Source organism: Vanacampus margaritifer, chromosome 15, assembly GCF_051991255.1.
Source record: "Vanacampus margaritifer isolate UIUO_Vmar chromosome 15, RoL_Vmar_1.0, whole genome shotgun sequence".
Classification (NCBI taxonomy): Eukaryota; Metazoa; Chordata; class Actinopteri; order Syngnathiformes; family Syngnathidae; genus Vanacampus; species Vanacampus margaritifer.
This window is the reverse complement of record NC_135446.1, coordinates 21,774,535-21,796,389: the sequence shown is the minus strand read 5'-3', so window position 1 is coordinate 21,796,389 and position 21,855 is coordinate 21,774,535. Positions and strand designations below refer to the sequence as shown.

Below are 21,855 nucleotides of genomic sequence, written 5' to 3'. Positions count from 1 at the left end.
CAGGACGCTTCTTTTTTTTCCTCATTTATTTTGCATGCAAATTTGGTCGGACAGCATTTGACACCTTTCGGAGGTTTTTTTGGGGGATTTTTCATTTGACCCAACCTTCCATGAATAACGCAAAAAGAGTCCAATTGACCCGAGTGGCAGATGGGTTTGAACCCAACAATTTAAAGAGTGCCGGGTTACAAGAAAGCCAAAGTGGGTGAAATAGTGAACCCAGCGCCGGGTCCAAAAGGGACAGAACCAATCATGGATTATTTATTTGATCTATAAACGATTGGGACAAAAATAATCCAATTTAGGTCAAAAATGATCCGATCCATTACTTGGGTCCATTTGAGCCAACTTTCTGTTTTGTTTTTTGGTACAAAACCAGGCAAAAACGGTGTCATTTTGTATAAAACAACTTACATCATTTGGGTTGTTTTGATCCAAATAAACTTACAATCTTGGGTCAAATTCACCCAACTAGTGGATGGGTCCATTTTTTGACCCAAACTGGGTTATCTTTGACCCAACAGTGTTTAGAGTCTACCCAATGTTGTATTGTACGATCTAAAAATGGTTGGGTAAAAAAATAATCCAATTTGGGTAAAAGAAAAAAGAAAAAAAAGGTCTGACGAACTACTTCGGTCAATTTGACCCAACTTTCTTTTTTTTCTTCTTCTTCTTTTTTGTTGTTGCCCCCCCACCCAGAAATGGGGTCATTTTGTGGATTTTTTTTTACCCAACTGTTTTTAGAGTGTAGCTAGTGCAGTGGGTTGAGGATTTGAACCAGCACGTTGGGCCAATATCTGGATCAATGAGTTAAAACTTTGGGTTCGCAGCTTTTCAGCAGAACTGCAATTTTATTCGCAACATTTCAGGAGAAGCAACGTTCCCTGATGAGGTCTTCCCGACCGGGAAAACAACGTAGGAATGTTGCATTGCAGGACACAAAACTGTCAAGCAGCGCAATCAACCCTCAAACAAGTTTTGGAACCACCAACCCTTTTGTTGACTGGACAACAAACACGCTCATGCGGCGTTCACATCGTGTTTCCACAAACTCGCCTTGAAAAGCTTGGACACGTTGGGGCAGAAAATCTGAAAATCATCCGCTTTGCAAAGTTCGTCTGTCTGAATGCTGCCTGCAACCAAATAGAAAAAAAGAGAAAAGAAAGCGTAGAGTGACTTTTGGGACACTTTTGTCCTCTACAGATTCAGCGTAGCAGTTACAAAGCTTATTGAAAATAAGCAACAATTCCAAAATATTCCCCCCAAAACATTTGATGTCTTTTGTAAGTGCCGTCCGTCCGTCCGTCCGTCCCTTCTTGCTACAAACTCCCGTTGACAAAACCAAAAATGGAAACATGTTTGATGATGGATTGAAAATTCTTGCAGCATCTTTGAACTCAGCCCTAAAAGTTCATTTGAAGAGAAAGATGACTTGGATGGCAACAGTGTGTTACGGCCCCTTTCACGCCATTCAGGACTTTTTGTTTTCTTTTTGCGCGCGACCATCAAGAAAGTTCTCTCGACCTCAGAACAGAAAATCTGCGATGCTTCAAATGTGAAAAGTCTTTGCAGCTAACGAGACGCTTTGGAAGCTTGCCTGTCTGCGGCGACCCGTCACCAGGAGGCCCCTTAGCACACGCACACACTTGTGATGCTACCTTAAATTACCGTCTAGGCTTAAAAATGTTTACATAAGTCACCGCTCAAAACGCACGCACACGCCAAACACACGTTTCTCTTCTGGGAAAAAATAAATAAATAAATAGATACAATCTGTAAAAGGTGCATACTGATTGAAAGAACCCTCGTCTTACACGCGTACACACAATTGTACGAACGCAGACACGCAGCCCCGAAATAAAAAGTCTTACGTCCTGCTTCGTTACTTAAAACCACTTAAAATGCTCCTAAAAGTACGATTAGAAAGACCAGCACCCCGATTGTGCAAACAAATCAAGGAAAACAAAATGGTGGCCAATACAGAGTGGGGAGGGCGGAGCGACCAGAGTCTTGTCCAACTCCTCGCCAAAGAAAATGGCGGGATGGCGAAAGGAGGGAGGGAGGGATGAAGTGAAAAAAAAAAAGTGTCTCTGCTCGTCGCGTTTCCTGTTTTGTGGGCAGGAAGTGGCGGAAAAGAAAGGAAGCCAGATGGCGGCCAGTCTGTCAGCCATTTTGCCGGCTGTCGGTCCATCCCTCGCACCCCGCAGTGGAGGGGGCGTTCCTTTTTTTTTTTTTGACGATACAGCGCTTCATCCCGAGTGAACCGAGGAGGAGGAGGAGGAGGAGGAGGAGGAGGAGGAGGAGCTCCGTCTTGGCACGCGGCGTCCCCGCTCGCCTGATTGCGCAACACCGAAGAAGACGACGAAGAGGCCAGCGGATCTTTTGCTTCCCTTCGCCGCCTTCGCTCGTCACTTTGAGGACGTGAGAAAACTGTGAGGCACTTTAGAGACACGCACTTGCACGCGCACACGCACACAAATGTGCGTACAAAGAGGGGAAAACACGCACACGAGCGCACACTCTGATAATATAGAGTATAGTGTGATATACTTTACTACAAACATTCAGACGTACAAAGCATTTGTCACGGCCGCCATTGTTCGCAGCCGCTTCCTCTGGCGGAGGAGAGGTGTGTGTGTGTGAAGGGGGCGGGGACTAACATAGCCAACAATGGCGAGACGTCCAGCGGAGGCCCTACAAGCTGGTCACGCACTCCATGTCCTCGTCCTCCAGCAGCCCGCTGGTCCTCGGCCCCGAGCTTCTGTGGTGTCCTTCCTCCTCCTCCTCCTCCTCCTCCTGTCCCCGCCCCCCCGCCAGCAGCTCCTGACGCTCTTCCACGGACGACGGCCCGTGGACGGAGCCTCTGTTGCCGCCGGCCTCGCCGCCTTCCTCCGCCCCTCGGTCCCTGTCCCCGTGGAAGGGCAGGAGATTTCTGTTGGGGCTGCGCTGGGAGGCGACGGCGGCGGGCGCCACCACGTCCGAAGCGGCGGCGGCGGCAGGGCTGTTGCCGTTGAGGATGTTGCTGGCGGCGTGCTCCATCTCCTCGATGGTCATGTCGCAGGCGTCGGCCAGCTCGGCCTTGGTGGCCTCGATGAAGGACGGGTCCTGCGCAAACTGGCCCAAACCTTCTGATATCAGCACCTGGAAAGCAGGAAGACATCGGGATGTTGAGGAGCGAGTCAGTGTGCACGCGGGAGCAAAACTGCCCGCATTTAAAATAAATACAAGTGAAAATTAAAACAGATATAAAAAAATGGAATTCAAAAATTAAATACAATTTTTTTTTTTAAATATAAATGGTAATAAAAAAATATGTACAAAAATAAATATATAAATAGAATTCAATATAAATGATATATTTTTACTTTTTATTTATTTAGTTATACAGTATATTAATTAATTTATTTAAAATTTTGGCCAGAGGTGGAAAATCCATGTCCAGAAAGTAAAAACCCTGCCACAGTTTGGCTTTAGCCCCAGGTGCTAGCTAGCTAGCTAGCTAGCACCTGGGGAAATGATCAAAATGTGGCAGTGTTTTTACTTTCTGGACATGGATTTTCCCCCTCTGATTTTGGCAGTTTTGGACCTCCATAAGTATGTTGCTCGAAGGGGTGGGCGCACACGCACGCACGCGCACACGCACGCACGCACGCACGCACGCACGCACGCACGCACTGACACTTACCGCCTCCACCAGACTTCCCGCGCTGCCGTGAGACAGCGAGCTGGAGTCGTGCCCCAACAGCGACGGCACCGTGAGCGACACCGGCCGCGGCGCTCTCCGATTGGTCGCCGGCATGGCTGAGGCGGGGCTAGGACTGGGCCCTCGACTATTCCCATTACTGTCGCTATACCTACAAAAGAGTTGCATTGCACCCTGATTACTGGTGTCGTCCATTTTGCTGTCGGTATTGCCTCCGGCCGCCTCGAACCTCCCCCTGATGTGCACTTTTCAGTATGTGAGCCAGATTGTCCCTTTTTGAGTCAACGACAGCGAAGCCTCGTCTCATCCCAAGGAAAATCATCCTTCAAATTCCTTCTCCTGAGCGATGATTGCGGCTCGGAGTCAACGGAAGTGCACCGAGTTCCAAAATCTGTAAATGTTGAGCCACTTAAGTAAGCGCTTCGCATTCCCGCGGACTGGTTGCTTCCATACAGGAAATGCGGCCCTGGTTGAAGACTGGCAGGCATGATGAGAACCTGAAAGAGTCAACTGAATGATGATGTTTTGGTGCTTTGGCTTTAAGAAACTGCCACCTGTGGCAGGTAGTTGTGGATGCAGAGGGCAGTTTGAGGCGCCACGGAGGGTGGACTTCAAATTTGACTCCGCCCACACGGATTTTTCAAAATGGTTTAAACAATTGTTTTCCTCCCCACAACTGCTGAATTAATGAAGTGCCATTTTATGACAAAGTTCTTTTTTAAAAACAGGTTATGAAGCATGGAAACGACAAACCCTCAACCCTCAGTCAGCCGGGGCGGAGCTAACTAAGCGGTTTGATGGAAGAGGTCGAAGTGCAGTCCTGCATGGCAAGCTGCCAGGTTGCTAGTTTAACAACAAAGAATGAAAGAAGAAGGCACTTTGAGGTGAGTACACCCGCTTCTCCAGGGACCCCCAACCCGACTGACCCTGATGGTTTTTGTTGGGCATGTTCTTCAGCATGCCCACCTTTGTGCCCATCTGGCTCCTCCCCTGCTGGGGAAGCTACTTGGAAGTCCCTCTGCGAGTGTTCTCTCTTTCTTACCAGGGCCCACAGTTGACCGAGGGCAAGCTGGTGTTGAGCTTTTCGTGGGAGTTGGAACCCTCGAACCTCAACGAGGGAACCCGCTGATAGGACGCGTCGTCGCCTCGGTCTGCAGAAGGAGGAAAACCGTCAGCTGAGTTGTGTCTGCTGGTGAGGCTGATGACGAGGACGACTACCTGTGGGACTGGCGGGTGGCGTGGAGCACAGCCGGCTGAAGAGGGTGGGCGAGTGGCTCCTCCTTATCAACGGACTCAAGCCGGCCACGGCGAGAGCCTTGGGGGAGGAGCGGCCGGCCAGTTAGGACAACGCGCTGGGAAATCCGCAACGAGCTACCGAGTCGATCAAGCGAGCCGCTCTACCTGATGATGGACGAGGTGCAGCGGGACGGACGTCTTCTGAGAGACATCTGGCCTGGACTGCCGCCTCAGACACTCTAAATGGAAAGAAGACCTCCGCCCTGATGACACGGAAAAGACTGGGAGGTCAAACCAGGCAACGGATGCAAATCAATGGAAGGAATCATGTTGTACCTAAAGAGCTCGGACAGAGAAAGACTCTTCTGGGAGACTGCCACCCTCCTCCTCCTCTTCGCTCCTCCACGTGGTCTCCTTCCTCCATGGGAGTCAACTGCTTGCAGGTGTCGTCCTGGTACACCAGCCTGATGCCAGAGAAGTGCCGTTAACCGCGTTGCGCCCCATCGTGGGCCCAACTATTGCATGGAGGGGGACTTATTTTATTGCGAGTCAAAACTAAACTTTTGTGGCTTAAAGCAATGGTAGTTATTACAAAAAACGGCCAGCAGGTGGCAGCAGAGTATAAGAGATCAGCCCCTTTTTGACAATTTGTGAATAATGATGTCATTCTAATGCTCATTGCAAACAGATAGAAATATACTTTTCTCCCTGATAAAAGAAGAGACTCTAATCTTTTTATAGCAATAAAACACAATATTGTGCGAGCCTTGCGAAATCCGTCCAAATCCAGTCAAACACCTGGGAGCGAAGGGGGTTGCTTGAGTGAAAATGGCTGCGAGTGATTGGACAAGACGTGAGTGAAAAGCATACATCTGCAACACGCTGCCCAAGTCTTACATGTCGGAGGACAGCGAGTGGTCGTCCTCGTGGAAGTCCACGTCGTCGGCGTAGCTCTCGTCGTACGTCTCCTCCGTGGAGCCTTCGCCCCTGCGGATGATGGGCAGGCGGCTGTCGCTGGAGTCCGAGCTGCGGGCCCACGCACAAACACGCGCCATCAACACAAACATGGCGACCGGCGCGGTTGACTTGTGAAGCAGCCGAAAGCGCAGGCGCAAGCTTTGTTTCCAAAAAGAAGAGCAAAAGAAGTCAAGTAGCAGCGAGGGTTAGCGCTCAAGCTAATACCGACACTAAAAATCATATACGGTGAGTCTCGCTCAGTTTCAATCAGTGGTGGGCGTTTTTTCTAATAATTGTTGCATTGTAGTTTCTTCACTTGGACGTGCATCGCTTGGCTTCACTGCTTCGATACTTTTTTTTTTTTTTGTCCAATCACATTTCAGCATTTGTCTCGCCATTGGTCACCTGCTCAGGTGGCTCCAGAATCAGGAATGCTGCATAGCGGTAGAAATGGTCGGGACTCCGATTTTAAATTCAATGCATTTTTCAGCGGGCTCGTTTGTCAGAGCAAAACGGTGCACATTTCATTTGCCTCCCTGGTGAGTGTCATATTCTACTTTACACTCTGAAAGCAGTTGGGTCAAAAGCAACCCAATTATGGATCCAAAAATAGACCGATCCATTTTATGGTTCCATTTGACCCACTTTCCGGGTTGTTTTATTTCTAATGACCCAATTTTAGACCCAATGTTGGGTCAACTGAACCCAGGTAGAGGATCTAACCCAACTTTCTGTGTTGTTTTACACAATATGACTCCATTTTTGACCCATAATAGGGCTGCTTTTGACCCAACTGTTTTTAGAGTGAATGTATCATGCTTGTGCCACATTACGTTTCCACTCTTGATCTGAACCCAGCCAAATATTCGAATATGCTCTTCGGCTTCAATGTCTTCTGCGGGGGTGCGTACAACCGCAATCGTGTTTCTGATCTTGCGGCAGCTAGGCTGATTTTAATCAGTAAAGCACTTTGCGGTTACAATCCTTGTATGATAAATAACATTTTGATTTTGAGCAATTGATCAGAAAAATGTTGATTCTGAACTTTGTGTACTACTTTTGTGCGTGCTGATGGCTAATGTAATTGTGGCGTGGTGACGGTGCTCGTAACTGGTTTACCGACAGAATTTGACGTCTATAGCCGTCAATGGCACTGAACGGCCCGCCACTGGTTGCGAGCCTGTTTTAAGGGCAAACCCTGGGTTAGAAGTGTGCGTCATTCAACCGGTCAAGATGTTTCACCAAATCTAACCCAGAAGCGTTACTGAGAAATCAAAAAAGAGCAGCGGCCAAAGCCTTGGATGGGGAAAGTTTGGCGCGCCGGCACCAAACGCGCGATCCGCGGCTTTGCTCAGCAGCGGCAAGTCGGCTCCGTCGAGCGCCAGCAACGCAAGCGGCACAAAGTGTGCATAGCAACGGGCGTCGCTACGGCACTTTCACACACGCATCACGCATCACGCATCTGCGCCCTGGCAACATACCGAATCAGGTTGTCAAAAAAACGCGTCCTGCTCGCCATTGTTGTGCACAAGACAGGAAGAAGAAGAAAGGAGTGAAACGCTTGGAAGGGGAAGTGAAGAGCAGAGATCCTCGCGGTCCTTCAGCGCGCGCTCACCTCTTGGGAGGGAAGCACCAGGCGGACCGGGGCAGCAGGATGGGCGTCAGCGGCGGTCCCGTGTGGCCGTCCACCGTGCTGATGGACGGGCCGGGGAAGCGGCCCACGCCCTGCGGGGCCACGCCCGCCATGCCGGTGTTGTTGGCGTTGTTGACGTTGGCGTTGTTGATGTTGGCGTTGGAGCCCGACGACGAGTACGAGGACGGCGTGAACGTGGTGGAGTCCACGAGCTTGTCGTGGGACGGACTCTGGCCTTCGCAGGGCGAGCCCTTCTGGCTGACGTGCAACGGACGCTGGCTGGTGAACGACTGCGGGAAGGAGGCGCGGCCGTCGCTCTGGTTGTAGTAGTTGACGTGGTTGCCGAACAAGCCGCCTGAACGCTGCGCAGTCCAAAACGGAGAACGGAAAGACGTTAATACAGACGTAGGAAGACAACGAGTAGCGCGTGCCATCATACAAACAATACTCGGCACTTTCATTCCAGCCAGGATGGAAAATGGAAAGAGTGTCCCAACGTACCAGTTGGAATTTTTTCAGTAACTCGAATAACCTCATCACATGCATCACATCGGTCACATTTGTATCCATTTTTTAATCTTACTCGTCTGCCTTCTCTCCATGACCGGCGCTCACTCGTGGCCAACAATGAGGCACTTGCGCCAGTGGAAATGTATTTGATATGACCTCATTATTTTTCCTCCTGTTCTAAAGGCTTGTGATAGCGTTGCCGTTTCTCGAAGAATGAGAACTCATCATCTTAAGTATAGCTAATTCTTTTCGTCAACCCCGTAGAAAAGAGCTGCAAAAGATGGCGGCCAGAAAAGCAATGATGGGGTTTGGCGTCGCCAGGAACTGCTCCAAGCAAATTTTCATGGCAGCTTATGAGGAAATCACTAGGGCCCAACCGATATGGATTTTTTGAGGCCGATCACAATTCTGATATTTAGCAGAAAAATATTCCGGTAATCGATTATAGACAATTTCTTATTTTTTTATTTATATATATATTTTTTTTCATACATTTTTTTTATCTTTTGGTCCCAATAAATATCTAATTTACAGAACATTTGTTCTGTTTTAAAATATTTTGTTCTATAGCAGGGGTGTCAAACATACGGCCTGTGGGCCAGAACCAGACCGTCAGGGAATTTCAGCAAAATGATTGTTGTTGCTAACTGTGTCCACTAGAGGGCACACTGACAGCCACTTAAATGACATTCTGAAAATTGGCACTTACTCAGGATGTGGTGCAAAACTTTTGCACAATTCTTTGTAAAGACATTTCAGATTTTTCTGCAATAAGATAATAAATGAGAATAGTTTCAGAATGTACATGTCATTATTTACATCTGTCATTATTCATAGGTTATTAAGCAACGGACATTTTGGTACGGCCCACATGAGGTAAAATTTGGGTGAAGGTAGTATATTTTTTACAATAGAAAAAAAACCAAATTTTTTTGGAGGGTGGGGGGGGCTAACGTATAAATGTAATCTACGTCTCATGCTGTAATGTTAACTCATTCACTGCCATTGACGGCTATAGACGTCAAAAGTTCATTTGAACTATTTCTATTAATTTACAACATATTTTTTCCACTTTTGTTAACAATTGTGTGAAAACCTAGATTTTTTTTTTTATTGTACATTTAGAACAGATATAAAATTTGTGATTAATCGTGAGTTAACTAGTGAAGTCATGCGATCACCTGACGCCCCTAATTTTTTAATAATCCTTTTTTTTTTAATCGCGTCAGGCGATTTTTTTTAAAATTGTAATTAATTACATGACTTCAATAATTAAGTCACGATTAATCAATTTTTTTTTAGATCTGTTCTAAATGTTCAAACATTTTATTGTTTAGGTTTTCATACTTTTATTGACAAAAGTTGAAAAAGTGTAAAACTAATAGAAATAGTTCAAATGAATTTTTGACGTCTATGGCTATCAATGGCAGTGAATGAGTTAAGAAAAAAGCTACTAATAATGAATAAATCAGCAAAAAAATAAAAATGAAATAAAATTGAAATGATGACACAACGGGAGGCTGGTTAAGTAGAAAGATCCCAAATGCAAATCCATGTGCTTGCACGTACTTGAGCACATGCATGAGGATTGCGCCTTTCGAGCTTCAAGCTGGAGGCGGAGCATCGTTCCCACGCTCACCCTGAAAAGTGTGTGCGTGTGTATCCGACCTTTACCCTGAAGATATCGTCCTCGGACGCGGCCGACCCAGGCTCCTTCGGACCTTTGTCTACCTCCTCCTCCACCGTCAGGTCCCCGGAGATGGCCCTCCTGATCTCCGGGCCGATGTCATGCAACGTCCGCAGGCCCGCCTAAAGACGCAGGAATGTTTAAGGTGCAGAAATGCGGTTTGGTGGCAGCTTGTGTGTGCGTGCGCGTACCTGCAGCGAGAGGGCAGTTTTGGGCGGCACTTTGGCCACCAGACCTTGTTCTTTCCTCTTCTTAAACTTGCGGAAATACTCCTGAATGAGGAAGGTGGCGTAGAACTTTCCCACCGTCACCTCGTCGTCTAAAGGGCGAATAAAGCAAAAATAACAAAGACACATTTTCAATATTACGTTTGTTTCATGACCACCATTAACTCATAACATTCTTATTGCAACAATTTTCTCTATTGAGATGGAAGGAAACTGTTCCAGCTTCCTCAAAAGACACAAGCAAAACTTTTGTACTGTTTGGAGTATGCGCCATGATTCCATGCTACAACTGGATTCATTGTGCTGCTCCTTCTGATGTCTTGTCTTTTCCACAAGAGGGCAGTATAATACGGTAACATAGATAAATAAATACATGTAAAAATAAAGTTCAAAAATTAAATACCAAAAATAAATATAAAAACAACAAAATAAATAAATAAATAAATGTACTTACAGTGTCTCAATAAGCTGCAAAAATTTTAGCTGTTTTTCACAGAGGGTAAATACTAATGTGTCAAATCTGTTGCTAAAGAGGTCATAATATAAATGCTAAGTGTCAATCTGTCAATGGCATTTTCCATTATGTGTTAGCATTAGGCTAGCAGCAGCATTACGAAAGGCAAGTTGTTTGATTGTTCGAACTACACAATGCTTAATTCTCTTTGTTTTATGTTTAGTTTGATAGTAAACTTCAACATTCAGTGGAAACGAGTAGCTTGAAGCCTCCTTCCTTTTTTTTTTTTTTTTTAAGAATTGCTCACTATCTGCCAAAGTGCTGCTTATCATGAAGCGAATTCAATTTGCTGCTATCCTATGATAAAAAAAAAAAAAAAAGTCATCTGAATGACATGTATTACACACCGCCAGCAGGGGGCACTACTTGATCCAGCAGTTTCATGCTGGTTCTCTTCCAGATCTTCTTGACGATGGCCCTCAGCTCCTCGTTGGCCTGCTCCAGATTACCTGAAAAACACAAATCCGACACGACAAACTCACACGCATGAAAAGACAACCAGAGTGTGAGTGTGCGCGCGTGCGCTTTACCTTCCGTCTTGATCCTCAGTGCGGTTCTGACCAATGCGAACAGCGTAGCATTGAACATGACGGTTCCGTCGCTGTTCAGGGGCATGTTCATGGATACCAGACGCTACGCACACACACACACGCACACACACGCACACAATGCTGAAATGTTCTTGTGGAATCATCCGGTCCAAGTACACACTGGCCGCTCACCTTGCAGGCGACCCGGTGAGGACAGAGCTTCCCGAAGCCGAGCGGCGGCTGAATTCTTCGGAGCAGGGTCACCACGTCCAGGTGCTTGATCCTCCCCCTTGGAAAACAAAACCACTCGGTAATGACCTTTGCCGACCTCTGACGTGTCATCCACATTCGGGTTAACCTACTTGGCCTCCGGGTCGTACTCGGCCCAGATCCTCTTGAACTCGTCCAGATGATGCGGCCCCAGGATGGACCAATCCCGCGTCAGGTAGTCAAAGTTGTCCATGATGACCGCCACGAAGAGATTGATGATCTACGGGTCGGACCGGGGCACAAATAGAATCTGAAAGACTTTCCCCGCCGGCCAAGGTGAGATTTGAGCCGTTCGGAGCGGAATGCGGACCAGGAAGGCGCACAGCATGTAGAAGCTGACAAAGTAGATGATGGCAAACTGGCTCCCGCAGTCCTCCGGGGTGCTGACGTTCTCGTTGGTGGATCCTTTCTCGCAGGGCCGGTACGGCTTGCACGCCAGCATGATCTCCTGCCACGCTTCGCCTGTCGCACATCTGCCGGACAACCGTTTGCTTTTTCAAGCCACGTTCGTGCACAGCCGGAGCTTGAAACTGCTAAACAAACACCTTTGTGGAAACGTCTTAGCTTTGACAGTCTGCATTTGGCATGAACGCCTGTTCTATCTTTTAACACATTCAAACCAAGATCACTAACCAAAGCGGTGACAAACAAATATAATTAACTTGAATTATTTTGTTTAATTGTTACTTAGGAAGCGTCTTGACTGTTTGCTGTCATTTATTTTGTGTTGACCTGATTTTCTTTGATTTTTTTGTGTGTTGATTAGGGGCAGATATCATAAGTTTTTCTTCTATGAAATGAAATACATTTTTTGAATTGAATTGAAACCCAAAAACGTATAAATACATTTTTTTTTTATGCTAGGGCATACAGAAGGCTTTGACATGAAGAGGTCACTTAAAGCAACGGTTGTTGTTACAAAAAACGACCAGCAGGTGGCAGCAGAGTATAAGAGATCAGCCAGGGCCATGTTGAAAAAAAGCTTTTTGCCAGTGTTTTCAACAGAAAAGTGAATAATGATGAAACTTAGCTATATTCTAATGCTAATGCTAACAACGGAAACCGGTACAAATATACTTTTTTTTTTTTTTCCCAGATGAAAGAAAATACTCTAATCTTTCTTTTGGTAGCTTCCATGTTTTCATAGCAATAGAACACAATATTGTGTGGGCCTTGCAAAATCAAGTCAAACAGCCCGGAGCGAAGGGGGTTGCTTCAGTGAAAATGGCTGCGAGTGAATGAGTTAATTAACCCGCAAAAATGTGGCGAATAAACGAAAACCCATGAGTCAGGCTTATTTTAGAAGTGGGAGCGACGAGAGCTTTGTGACGTTATGGAGCGTTGAAATCTTCCTCACCTGAAGAGCAGCAGCACTGCCTGAGGGAACGTTTGGAAATTGTTGTTCCTGTTGATCTGCGTGTGGTCCTGCAGCGCTATCTTGCCAAACATCTGCACAGGCAGGGGAGCAAAACAAACCCGTCTCTTTGGCCAATTAGGAAAGGCCGATTCAATCCAACAGGGAGACGAGGTGGGAGGCGGCTTACCTGCATGCCGATGACAGCGTAAATAAAAAACAGCATCACGATCAGCAGGGCGACGTAAGGAAGAGCCTGGAGAGAAGACATGGATCAGTCAGCTGTACATTTGCAATAAGTCCAAAATTGGATCCCAAAAATATCAATTGGAAATAAAAACAATATATATTTATACAAATATATCCCTAAATAAATAAACGCATGTAAAAAAAAACAATATTCCAAATATAAAAATAAATATATAAATAGAATTAAATATCAGTCAATAAATAAAAAATGCTCTGCTCTCACATTTATTTATGTATTTCATGCTGAAGACGATGTGTCAGGTGGAAATGTTATTCAAATGAGGGGGCGGTCCTAAGCGTGTCTCGGGTTGGGCTCCGCCTTTGCAAAGGAAGGAAGTCTTGTTGGCTTGCATGGAAAGCTCCAGCAATGGACGACTTTCTTGTCCACTGTCACTAACTTAAGTCGTGTTTTTTATTTATTGACTGATATTTAATTATTTTTAGATATTTATTTTGACATTTATTAATTATTTTTATTTTTTGAATTTCATTTTTTATTTTTGGATGTATTTTTCACTATTACTATTTATTTAGGGATATCATTTTGTTGTTGTTTTTATGTATATTTATTCGATTTCTTTTTAATTTGGTCAGTGGTCCATCCATGTCTCGCAGATTGAATCCTGACAAGGTTTTCGCGTTTGGCTTACCTGGAAGGACTTGATGAAGGTCCACAGCAGCGTTCGGATGCCTTCTCCTCGGGAGAGCAGCTTCACCAGACGCATCACCCGGAAGAGCCGGAAGAAGGTGATGGAGATGCGAGCGTTCTCTTCCGAGTTCTGCAGGCCCTTTTTGACGTTATTGACATGATATGCACACACACGCACGCACACACGCGCACGTTAGCACGCCCATTTGCATCCGATGACGGAGACGTGGCAGCGCGTCTGTCAATTTGAGAGGCGTCGCCGAGAATCCCCGCGGCAACAAACAGATCAACAAATCTTACGGTCTGCTGGATTTTGCTTGTCATTAATCTGCCAGAACCACACGACGGCTGCGCTATTGTGCAGGTTTTAATAGCCGAGGGTGTCCACAGAGATGATCGTCCACAGTAAGATGGTCCATAAATGGAGGGAAACAATTTAGAAGCGTCAGAAATCTGCGCCTGCAGGGAGCTTCGTGTTCCAATAAATCACTCCTGGTGTGAGGAAACAACTGGGAAGCTTCACATGGATTAAGATATGAAATCGCCTGCTATAAATTCCTATCATCACGCTTGGCAAATCTCATTCTCACCCTCTCTATTGGTTTGCTTTTACTGTCAAACCCTCATGTGGCTGACGGACTGCCCTCGCATGCTATTTTTAGGAAGGGGGGGGGGCAGCTGATGAGGTCTTAGCGCCGGCAACAGCGGCTTTCTTTTGTGTCCCAGCAGTCAATGATAAAATATTCAGCCATTTTGCGGAGTGCTTTTCTAATACACATTCATGTATTGGTGCGACCGCTCCTTCTTAGGACACAAGATTTGGACATGTCCGGTCCTTGGAACACTTTTGCAGTGTTGTAAGTACAAAATGAGAAGAAATGTTTTCTGTTTGTTGCCACGTGATACACGGAGACGCCATCATCCACACCGTGTTGTGCTCCAGAAAAGTTTTTGAACAGTCTCCATTTGCAATATGAGCTCATGTGTGAAAAATGCTGTCGCGCTGTTCCCAAAAGTTCTCTGCCGCACACTCTAGATGCACGAGTACCAAAACACGGCCCACACAAGACGCCATTGCATCAGAGACTTTGTTTACATGCAGTCAATAACGCTTTCAAAACACAAATATTGGCAATATTCAGTTCGAACCCGAATATTTGTTCATATAAAAGCGATCGGAATATTTTTTATTCTCTCTTTATTCACGAGGAATCTTTTGAGTACAGGAACTAAATTGCTTCAACAATTCTCTTTTTAGAGTGTACTGGTAGGTTCGTTGACCACTTGAGATGATCCCTAAGTGTGGTTGTGAGTGTCAACGATTGTTCGTCCAGTTCAGGGTGCACCCCGCCTACTGCCCGAAGACAGCTGGGACCGGCACCAGCACGCCCCGCAAACGGATAACGGACCAATGGATGGAAATGACATCGGCCACGCGGCAGCCACGATCCGGATATTTCAATTGATCACGATGTCAACGGGAGAATTCTGTCCACCGTGCATTTGAATGGTTTAGCCCAGAAACGGAAATTTTGACATGAACCCAAATAAAATACGGACTGCATGTAAACGTAGTCAAAGAGAGCGTGGGCGGGGCGGGAAGCTGAGGCGACCGCAAGTATAGAAATAAGAAGAGTTTGACGCTCGATCGAGAGATGGAAGGAAAAGGCCGGCAAGTGTGACAGCGTGATGATGACCAAGCACGGGACGTCACACCCAAAAAAGGGAAGCTAGAGGGGAAAGCAGCAGATGGCAAGACAACAACAAGCACTCCACTTGCAAAAAGTCACACGAGTCCAGCTGGTAGACCCGCCCCGCATCGGACCCACACACAAGTATGCAATACCAGCAGAGTGGCGGTGGTGGGGGTCATGCGGAGGGCGGCGGGACGGATGGACGGATGGACGCAGGAGGAGGACGAGGTAAACGTCGGAGCGTACCATTGGTCTTACCACAGGGGGGTGAGAGGAGGAAGAGGAGGAGGACGAGGAGGAGTCAGCTGGCTTTAAGGAAAGGCAACAAAGATCAGCAACAGCCTCGCGAGTGCGTCAGGAGCGCTCGTCCGATTGTCAACAATCGCAACCGTCCCGTGTCTTCTTGCATTTTGTGTATTGACATCATGAAATCCGTGTTTTGAAAAGTGACAGGACTTGCACTTGTCTCCAATTATGACCAATATCTGACCCATTGGCAAAAATCTTTTCCTGCGCAAGCTACTTTGTCTTCAAGTATTCATTTCAGGGAATATGGATCGGAATGAGCAATTTGTTTCTTCCGGCGAAGTCTCGGCTGTTGTTGTGCCTATTGTTTTCTCGTCTTTCCTATCTTGTCTCAGTTTTAAACAAAGCTGCCGAGGCGGACGGTCTTCCTGCAGAGTTTCATTTTGCCTCCGTGCTTGACTATACGCATTTATTTCAGGTGTCAAGTTCTGCCAGGATCCAGACGGAACCGGAGAAGAGAATCTGCTGTTCACTAACCACAAATACATAATTTGGAGTTTGAGGAGTTTGACTTGCAATCCCAACCAATTTGATGATTCAACACCTGGGAAGTGGCCGGATAAAAAAAAAGAAGCAGCATCATTTCGTGTGGGCCAGAAGGGACAATTGCGAAGATATTGCAGCGCATCGACGGGCGGCAGGAGGCAAGATTGAAGCATGTCGGGACTGGAGGATATTGGAAAGTCTGTTTAAGGCTGCGGGGCTGAAATCATGAATAATGGCCCGGGCCAGCGCGGAGAAGGCGAAGGCGCTGATGATGTGTCTGCAACATTTATGCGCGGCTGCCCGTGGCTGAACGTGTCGGCTGACGGATGGACGCTCGCCGCTGGAGACGTCCGTTCATCTTGCCGCCGGCCGCAGCTCAAAAAAAAGCCGTAGTTGACGCGACGCAACCGTCAAGCTGCGTTCACAGCATGAGCAGACAATTGGAAAAACACCGGATGTGCTGTTCAAGGCCTCATTTGAGCTTGAAACACTCACGAGTCCGTTCAAGTCAAAGAGGCGCCAGAATCTCACATTCGCATTTCGCCGCTCGATGGACTGAGATGAGGACACAAAAGACAAGCGCCGCCCGCGCTCTGGTAGCGACATTTGAAACCGGCTTTGAGCGATGGATTTAGCCACGAGGAGCCGTTTCCCGCGCGTGGCGGTGGGTGGGACACCTCCACGCAGCATTAACGCATCGTTACCCCCCCCAAAAGCGTCTCCTGGAAGAAAAATGAGGCAGCGGCGCTGGCACACACGAGAGAATTTGAACAAAAGGCAGCGGCGAGGAGACGATGAGAGAGCGAGAGAAGACATTCAAGGACTGAAGGAAGGATTCTTCGTTGTGGGATTGTTACTCTTTTCACGGCGCACAGAAGTCGGCAATCATTTCACATTTGATACCTGCCACAAAGAGTGGCTGGAATGTGTAATGCATGTGCAGAGTTGAAGGACAGTTGGACAAAAGAAGACACAAAAGACATTGAAAGAAGAAGGAAGGAAGGAAGGAGGGAAGGAAGGAATTTGGGTGGCTAAGTCGCATTTGTAAACTACTCAATCAGCTCACACTAACTTGCGCTTCAAGCCAAAAAAGAAAAATCCAACGCAGCAATCGGAGGCCATTTTAAATTGACCAAAAACTAAAAAGTGGAACGATCTCTCACGTCGACAGGTTGCGATGACTTCCTTCTTGTGTCGCGATGTTAAACAGCATTCACTTATTGAGCAGCAGCAGCAGGCTTAAACACAGAATTATTATTATTATTTTTAAGTCACAGTGTTGAAGTAAATTTAAGCAATGCTAATTTAGCTAATTGACTCCAAATAACAATTTGACTAACGTGTGTTGAGACAATTTATAGTAAAGCGACCGTCCAATGTTACTACCTTCCAATCGGCTTCACTCTGTGGAGGCACTACTCGAGTAACCGCACTGGATTACTTGACTCATATGAAGTGCAAGCATTCATTTCTACATTTGTACTAAAACGAATCACTTTGTTGCTGTGTTAGTTCACACCACGACAAAGTCGATATTATTTGTTGTCACCATAAAGAACTGCCACATGACATTCATGCTGTCAGCAGTAGTTGATGTTACGAGTATTTCAGTCTTACAAGCGTGACTTTGTGTTCCAAAAGGTTCCTACCTTCAATGATGCTGTGGTTTGTTACTAGTTAACGTTACAGCTGTCCGGTTATGCGACGTTACTAAGTAGAGAGTTAATGATGTTATCACATTGGAGTCGGGGTTATAATATATAATAGCTTCGGATTTTTCATGAGAGTTAGTTTTGATTTTGTACTTTTGAACTTCTTCTTTTTAAAAAAATCTGTTCGTTTTAATTAGTCTTTGGAGCAAGTTTGTTTGTTTTTATTATTGTTATTATTGGTCACACCCACCTAAGGAAGAGTTTTATTTTTTTTAAAATATGGGGAATTTGTTTAGTGCAAGATAAAAACAACAACAAGGCCACTAAGTCTTGTGTAAATTCTCAAACAATTGACCTCCCTTCTGTATGCAGCCAAATAAATATTGAAAATCAAGTTAATGTCCATTATTTTTATTAAAAAATACAAAAACTTTTCATAATACGTTAGCGAAAATGTGTTTTAGTTGAAGTGATGTTGTTAATTTTCATAAACTACAATAACATTGATTATAATTTGTTACATTTGGGAAGTATGTCGAAAAAAAAGATCTTCACGGAAAGAAGAAAAATACTTAGTAGTATTAAATAAGCAAAATCATCGCAAAGAAGGAGCAAAGTGAAGCCGCAAAATGGTGGCTTTTACAGACGACAAAGACGCAAATCCGGGTCTGCGTGTCCTTCGAAAACGTGTCAATCAATTTGCAGTCTTGTTGACGGAAAGCCTGCTCCGACTATCGACAGGCGAGGGCCGCACCGATTCCCTTTTCCGGAGGCCCGAAAGCCAAAAGGCCAGCGTGCGCTCGTTTGGGAAGCGGCGGCCATCTTATTGATATGCCGGCCAGCGTGCTCGGAAGTGAAACGCGCGTCATTCCCGCTTAAGGGAACAAACACGCTGCGCTGGCCACGCCTCGTTTGGTGATGCATTCAGGTACGTGCACCCTCCGACCCTCACATGCCGATTACAATATCATGATTGGGATTTTTTTTTTTTTTTTATCAGACCGTATTAGAATGTGCAGGTGTGCCTTATGAAGTGAGTCACATGCTGGCACCAAGGCAGGATCGTCCAGGTCCTAAATACGTCACTTTCCCAGATGAATTTTGAACGTGCTGTTCATCTTTTTTCCCGGCCTGCGAGCGCCATCTTCGTACGTACAACACGATTTGCTTCCCTGCCAGCACGACGTCTTCTCCTTTTCTGACTAAATGATGTTGACTTGTGTCCGCTTTTGCATGCTAAAGAGCTTTTCCTCTTTGGTCTTCTTTTTTTTTTTTTTTTCCCCGCTTCTAATATCACACCATTATGACGGCAAACGTCGCTGCAGTGAGCACAACGGCCGACACTCAACATTTGACTTGACGTGTTGGGCGTGTACATTGTTGGGCCGCTCCGTTATTGACCGCTGGAAGCTCCACGTGGAGAATAAATGAATCCATAAATACATTTGCGTACATCTCGCAGGCCCCGAGTGAAACCATTTGCAAATGAAATTCTTCCCTGTGCCTTCTACTGTGCAAACAAAAAAAACTCACGTTGACTTACAGTATTCTTCTTCTCCATGTGTAGCATTTCTAGGGGTGTCAGGTGATTATTATTTGTTTTATATCTGTGTGTATATATATTTTTATAGCTGTTCTAAAAAAATTTTTCATGCTGTATTGTTAACATAAAAGTGCAAAAAATTGTTAAACTAATAGAAATATGGCTGAATTTTTTAGTCATTGATACAGTAATTTCATAATTCATAACATTGAGTTAAAAAGATGTCATGTAATGTAAAAAAGAAGAAGTGTGATATTGATTTGTGTTGAGGTCATTTTTCTGCCACTAGATGGCATCATTGCATTTGTAATACGTTGGTGACAGCTCAGTGCATTTTTCCTTTTATATTAAGAGCTGTCTAATCTTTAACATGAAGTAACTTATGAAATTCTGCACATTTTTCAAATTGTCAAATACAACTTGAACCCGGTCTCCACAAATATATGCATTATTTTTATTACTGCAAAATTTTGACGTGTACGTGGATGTTTGCTGCTAGAATTCCCCCAGACAGGCTTTCTAAGTAAGAGGTGGTCATTAACATTCACTTGCTGCCATTTTGACTGAAGCAACCCCCTTCGCTCACGGCTATTTGACTGGACTTGGACTGATTTTGCAAGGCCCACAGAATATTCTGTTCTATTGCTATAAAAAGATGGAAGCCAGCAAAAGAGAGAGTCTCGTCTTTCATCAGGAAAAATTATATTTCTATTTGTTTCTGTTTTGCAGCAATTAGCATTAGAATATAGCTAAGTTTCATCATTGTTCACATTCCTGTTGAAAAAACACTGGGGAGAAGAGCTTTTTGCAACATGGCCCTGGTTGATCTCTTATACTCAGCTGCCACCTGCTGGCTGCTTATTTTGTAATAACTACCATTGCTTCCACCTCTTCAGGTCAGAGGCAGCATCGACATGAAAAACGTATAAATACATTTTTGGGACAATGGCAATATTTGAAATAGAGCAAATGAGTTAATTGCGGGTAAAAAAAAAAAAGAGTGACTTTAAACCAACTCAAAACTACCGCACTAATCATTTCATTTTAGAACTTGCTGTCACAAAATGCGCATCTGTATTAAGAGATTGAATGACACCAGACCCGGACTTTGCATTTGTCAGCTGCCATGCAAAGGGAATGTGGAAAAGAAACAAACAACAACAACAAATGATGAAAAGGCAATTGACACCAATCTGTCACAGGTTCAAATGATGGAACGAGTGCACCCATAGAAGCGTCGCAGCATCATCTGGACTGTTTGGGAAAATCCACTTGTTGGATTGTGCGTCTTTACGAAAGTTGCGGCCAACAAAGCGCTGTGAAAGTGCATTTCGTGTGCGTCAAATTAGCAAAGAAATGCACCACAGCGCTGCAACATCTGGCTTTTTTCACTCACTTGACCCAATTGGCCATCGCGGGATCAAATGCGGTGCAGCTGAGCTTTCCGAATCATTTGGAGACGTGCAAGATGGGTATCGTGCGGCCTGTGTGTGGGAGGCGGGGGTGTGGGTGGGGCGGGGGCGGGGTTAGGGGGGTCGGGCAGGCATGGACGAATGGCGGGAGCTGGGCTACTTACGTTAACCTCAGTGATGGCTATGTCAACAATGCTACCCACAACTATCAAGGTATCAAATGTGTTCCATGCATCAACAAAATAATGCTGCGTGACGATGGAAAGAAGAGAAAGATGACAAGAAGGAGAAAGAAAGCAGAAAAAAAAGCCATTTAAACATAAAACGAGAAAAGAGAAAACACAACATAGGCTTGAACATTTGATCGGATGATGAAGAGACAACAACAAAAAAAAGTCAAGGAGGAAATCAGCATGCTTGACATTTACGGGTTGACCGGCGAGGTCGTCGTTCAATCCGATTAATCGGCATTTAAGAGCCTGACTAAGTTAGTGCCTGCCTTACTTGTGTTTCTGGAAGCTGATATCCAACGAGTGGCCTTTTCGAACTCAAGGAAGGAGGGAGAGGAAAAGAGGAGGAGGAGGAGGAAGGAGAGAAGGAGAGAAGACGAGAATCGGATGCGAGCGAGCGAGAGGGAGAGAGAGAGAGGGAGGGAGAGGCAATACTTACGTTGATTTCACTGAGAATGACGTCTATTATGCTGCCAATTACGATGAGGAAATCAAACACATTCCAGGGATCACTAAAGTAGCCCTACACAGGAGGAGGGTGAGGATGAGGAGGAGGAAGGGAGGAAGGTTAGAAGGGAAGCAACATCTGCCGCCTCCTTGCAGCGCGTCAGGGCGGGATCAGATATGTTACACTTACAAATATGAACGTTTGATGCTACACGCCGTACAGTCAGCCATACCGGTGCGTGCGTGCCATCGTCAATATGCAATTAGGCCAAACAGGTGCAAAATGACTTGCGTATTGAACTTATTGCACAGGCACACAATTTCAATATGGCTGCCCAAACACATGCGGTGCGTCGTGAGGCCCGACCCATTAATCGACATCGCCTGATATTCGCTCTGCTCTTTTCATTTGTTATTATGATTTTTGGCAACCAAAGCAAAACATGACATTTAAAAATTCTGCCACCTTCGGAAAAAAAACTGCTAAAAAATACTAAAGGAAAAAGTTTTGTATAAGAGTCAAATGTTCTGCCTAAATGTATTGCTTTAAGAGTTAAGAAAGTTTT

At 45.5% G+C, this 21,855-nt stretch overlaps 1 protein-coding gene across 11 annotated transcripts in view; it reads right to left on the bottom strand.

Moving 5' to 3' along the window:
• Positions 1 to 831: 831 nt before the first annotated feature.
• Positions 832 to 21,855, bottom strand: part of cacna1c (calcium channel, voltage-dependent, L type, alpha 1C subunit) — a 116,837-nt gene continuing 95,813 nt past the window's right edge. For 3 of the 11 annotated variants that reach the window (XM_077544252.1, XM_077544255.1, XM_077544261.1), the window contains 20 exons: positions 21,282 to 21,365; positions 15,460 to 15,522; positions 13,521 to 13,658; positions 12,812 to 12,877; positions 12,625 to 12,716; positions 11,578 to 11,740; positions 11,360 to 11,487; positions 11,190 to 11,286; positions 10,815 to 11,100; positions 9,918 to 10,045; positions 9,714 to 9,848; positions 7,512 to 7,891; positions 7,378 to 7,404; positions 5,837 to 5,965; positions 5,276 to 5,403; positions 5,105 to 5,202; positions 4,922 to 5,018; positions 4,746 to 4,854; positions 3,686 to 3,854; positions 832 to 3,141 (listed from right to left, as the gene is read on the bottom strand). In XM_077544252.1, coding sequence (XP_077400378.1) covers positions 2,695 to 3,141; positions 3,686 to 3,854; positions 4,746 to 4,854; positions 4,922 to 5,018; positions 5,105 to 5,202; positions 5,276 to 5,403; positions 5,837 to 5,965; positions 7,378 to 7,404; positions 7,512 to 7,891; positions 9,714 to 9,848; positions 9,918 to 10,045; positions 10,815 to 11,100; positions 11,190 to 11,286; positions 11,360 to 11,487; positions 11,578 to 11,740; positions 12,625 to 12,716; positions 12,812 to 12,877; positions 13,521 to 13,658; positions 15,460 to 15,522; positions 21,282 to 21,365 — 2,964 coding nt within the window. In that variant the 3' untranslated portion in view covers positions 832 to 2,694. Of the gene's footprint in view, positions 3,142 to 3,685; positions 3,855 to 4,745; positions 4,855 to 4,921; positions 5,019 to 5,104; positions 5,203 to 5,275; positions 5,404 to 5,836; positions 5,966 to 7,377; positions 7,405 to 7,511; positions 7,892 to 9,713; positions 9,849 to 9,917; positions 10,046 to 10,814; positions 11,101 to 11,189; positions 11,287 to 11,359; positions 11,488 to 11,577; positions 11,741 to 12,624; positions 12,717 to 12,811; positions 12,878 to 13,520; positions 13,659 to 15,459; positions 15,523 to 20,776; positions 20,861 to 21,281; positions 21,366 to 21,855 lie in introns of all 11 variants that reach the window. The other 8 variants (XM_077544262.1, XM_077544258.1, XM_077544253.1 and 5 more) reach the window with 8 other exon arrangements.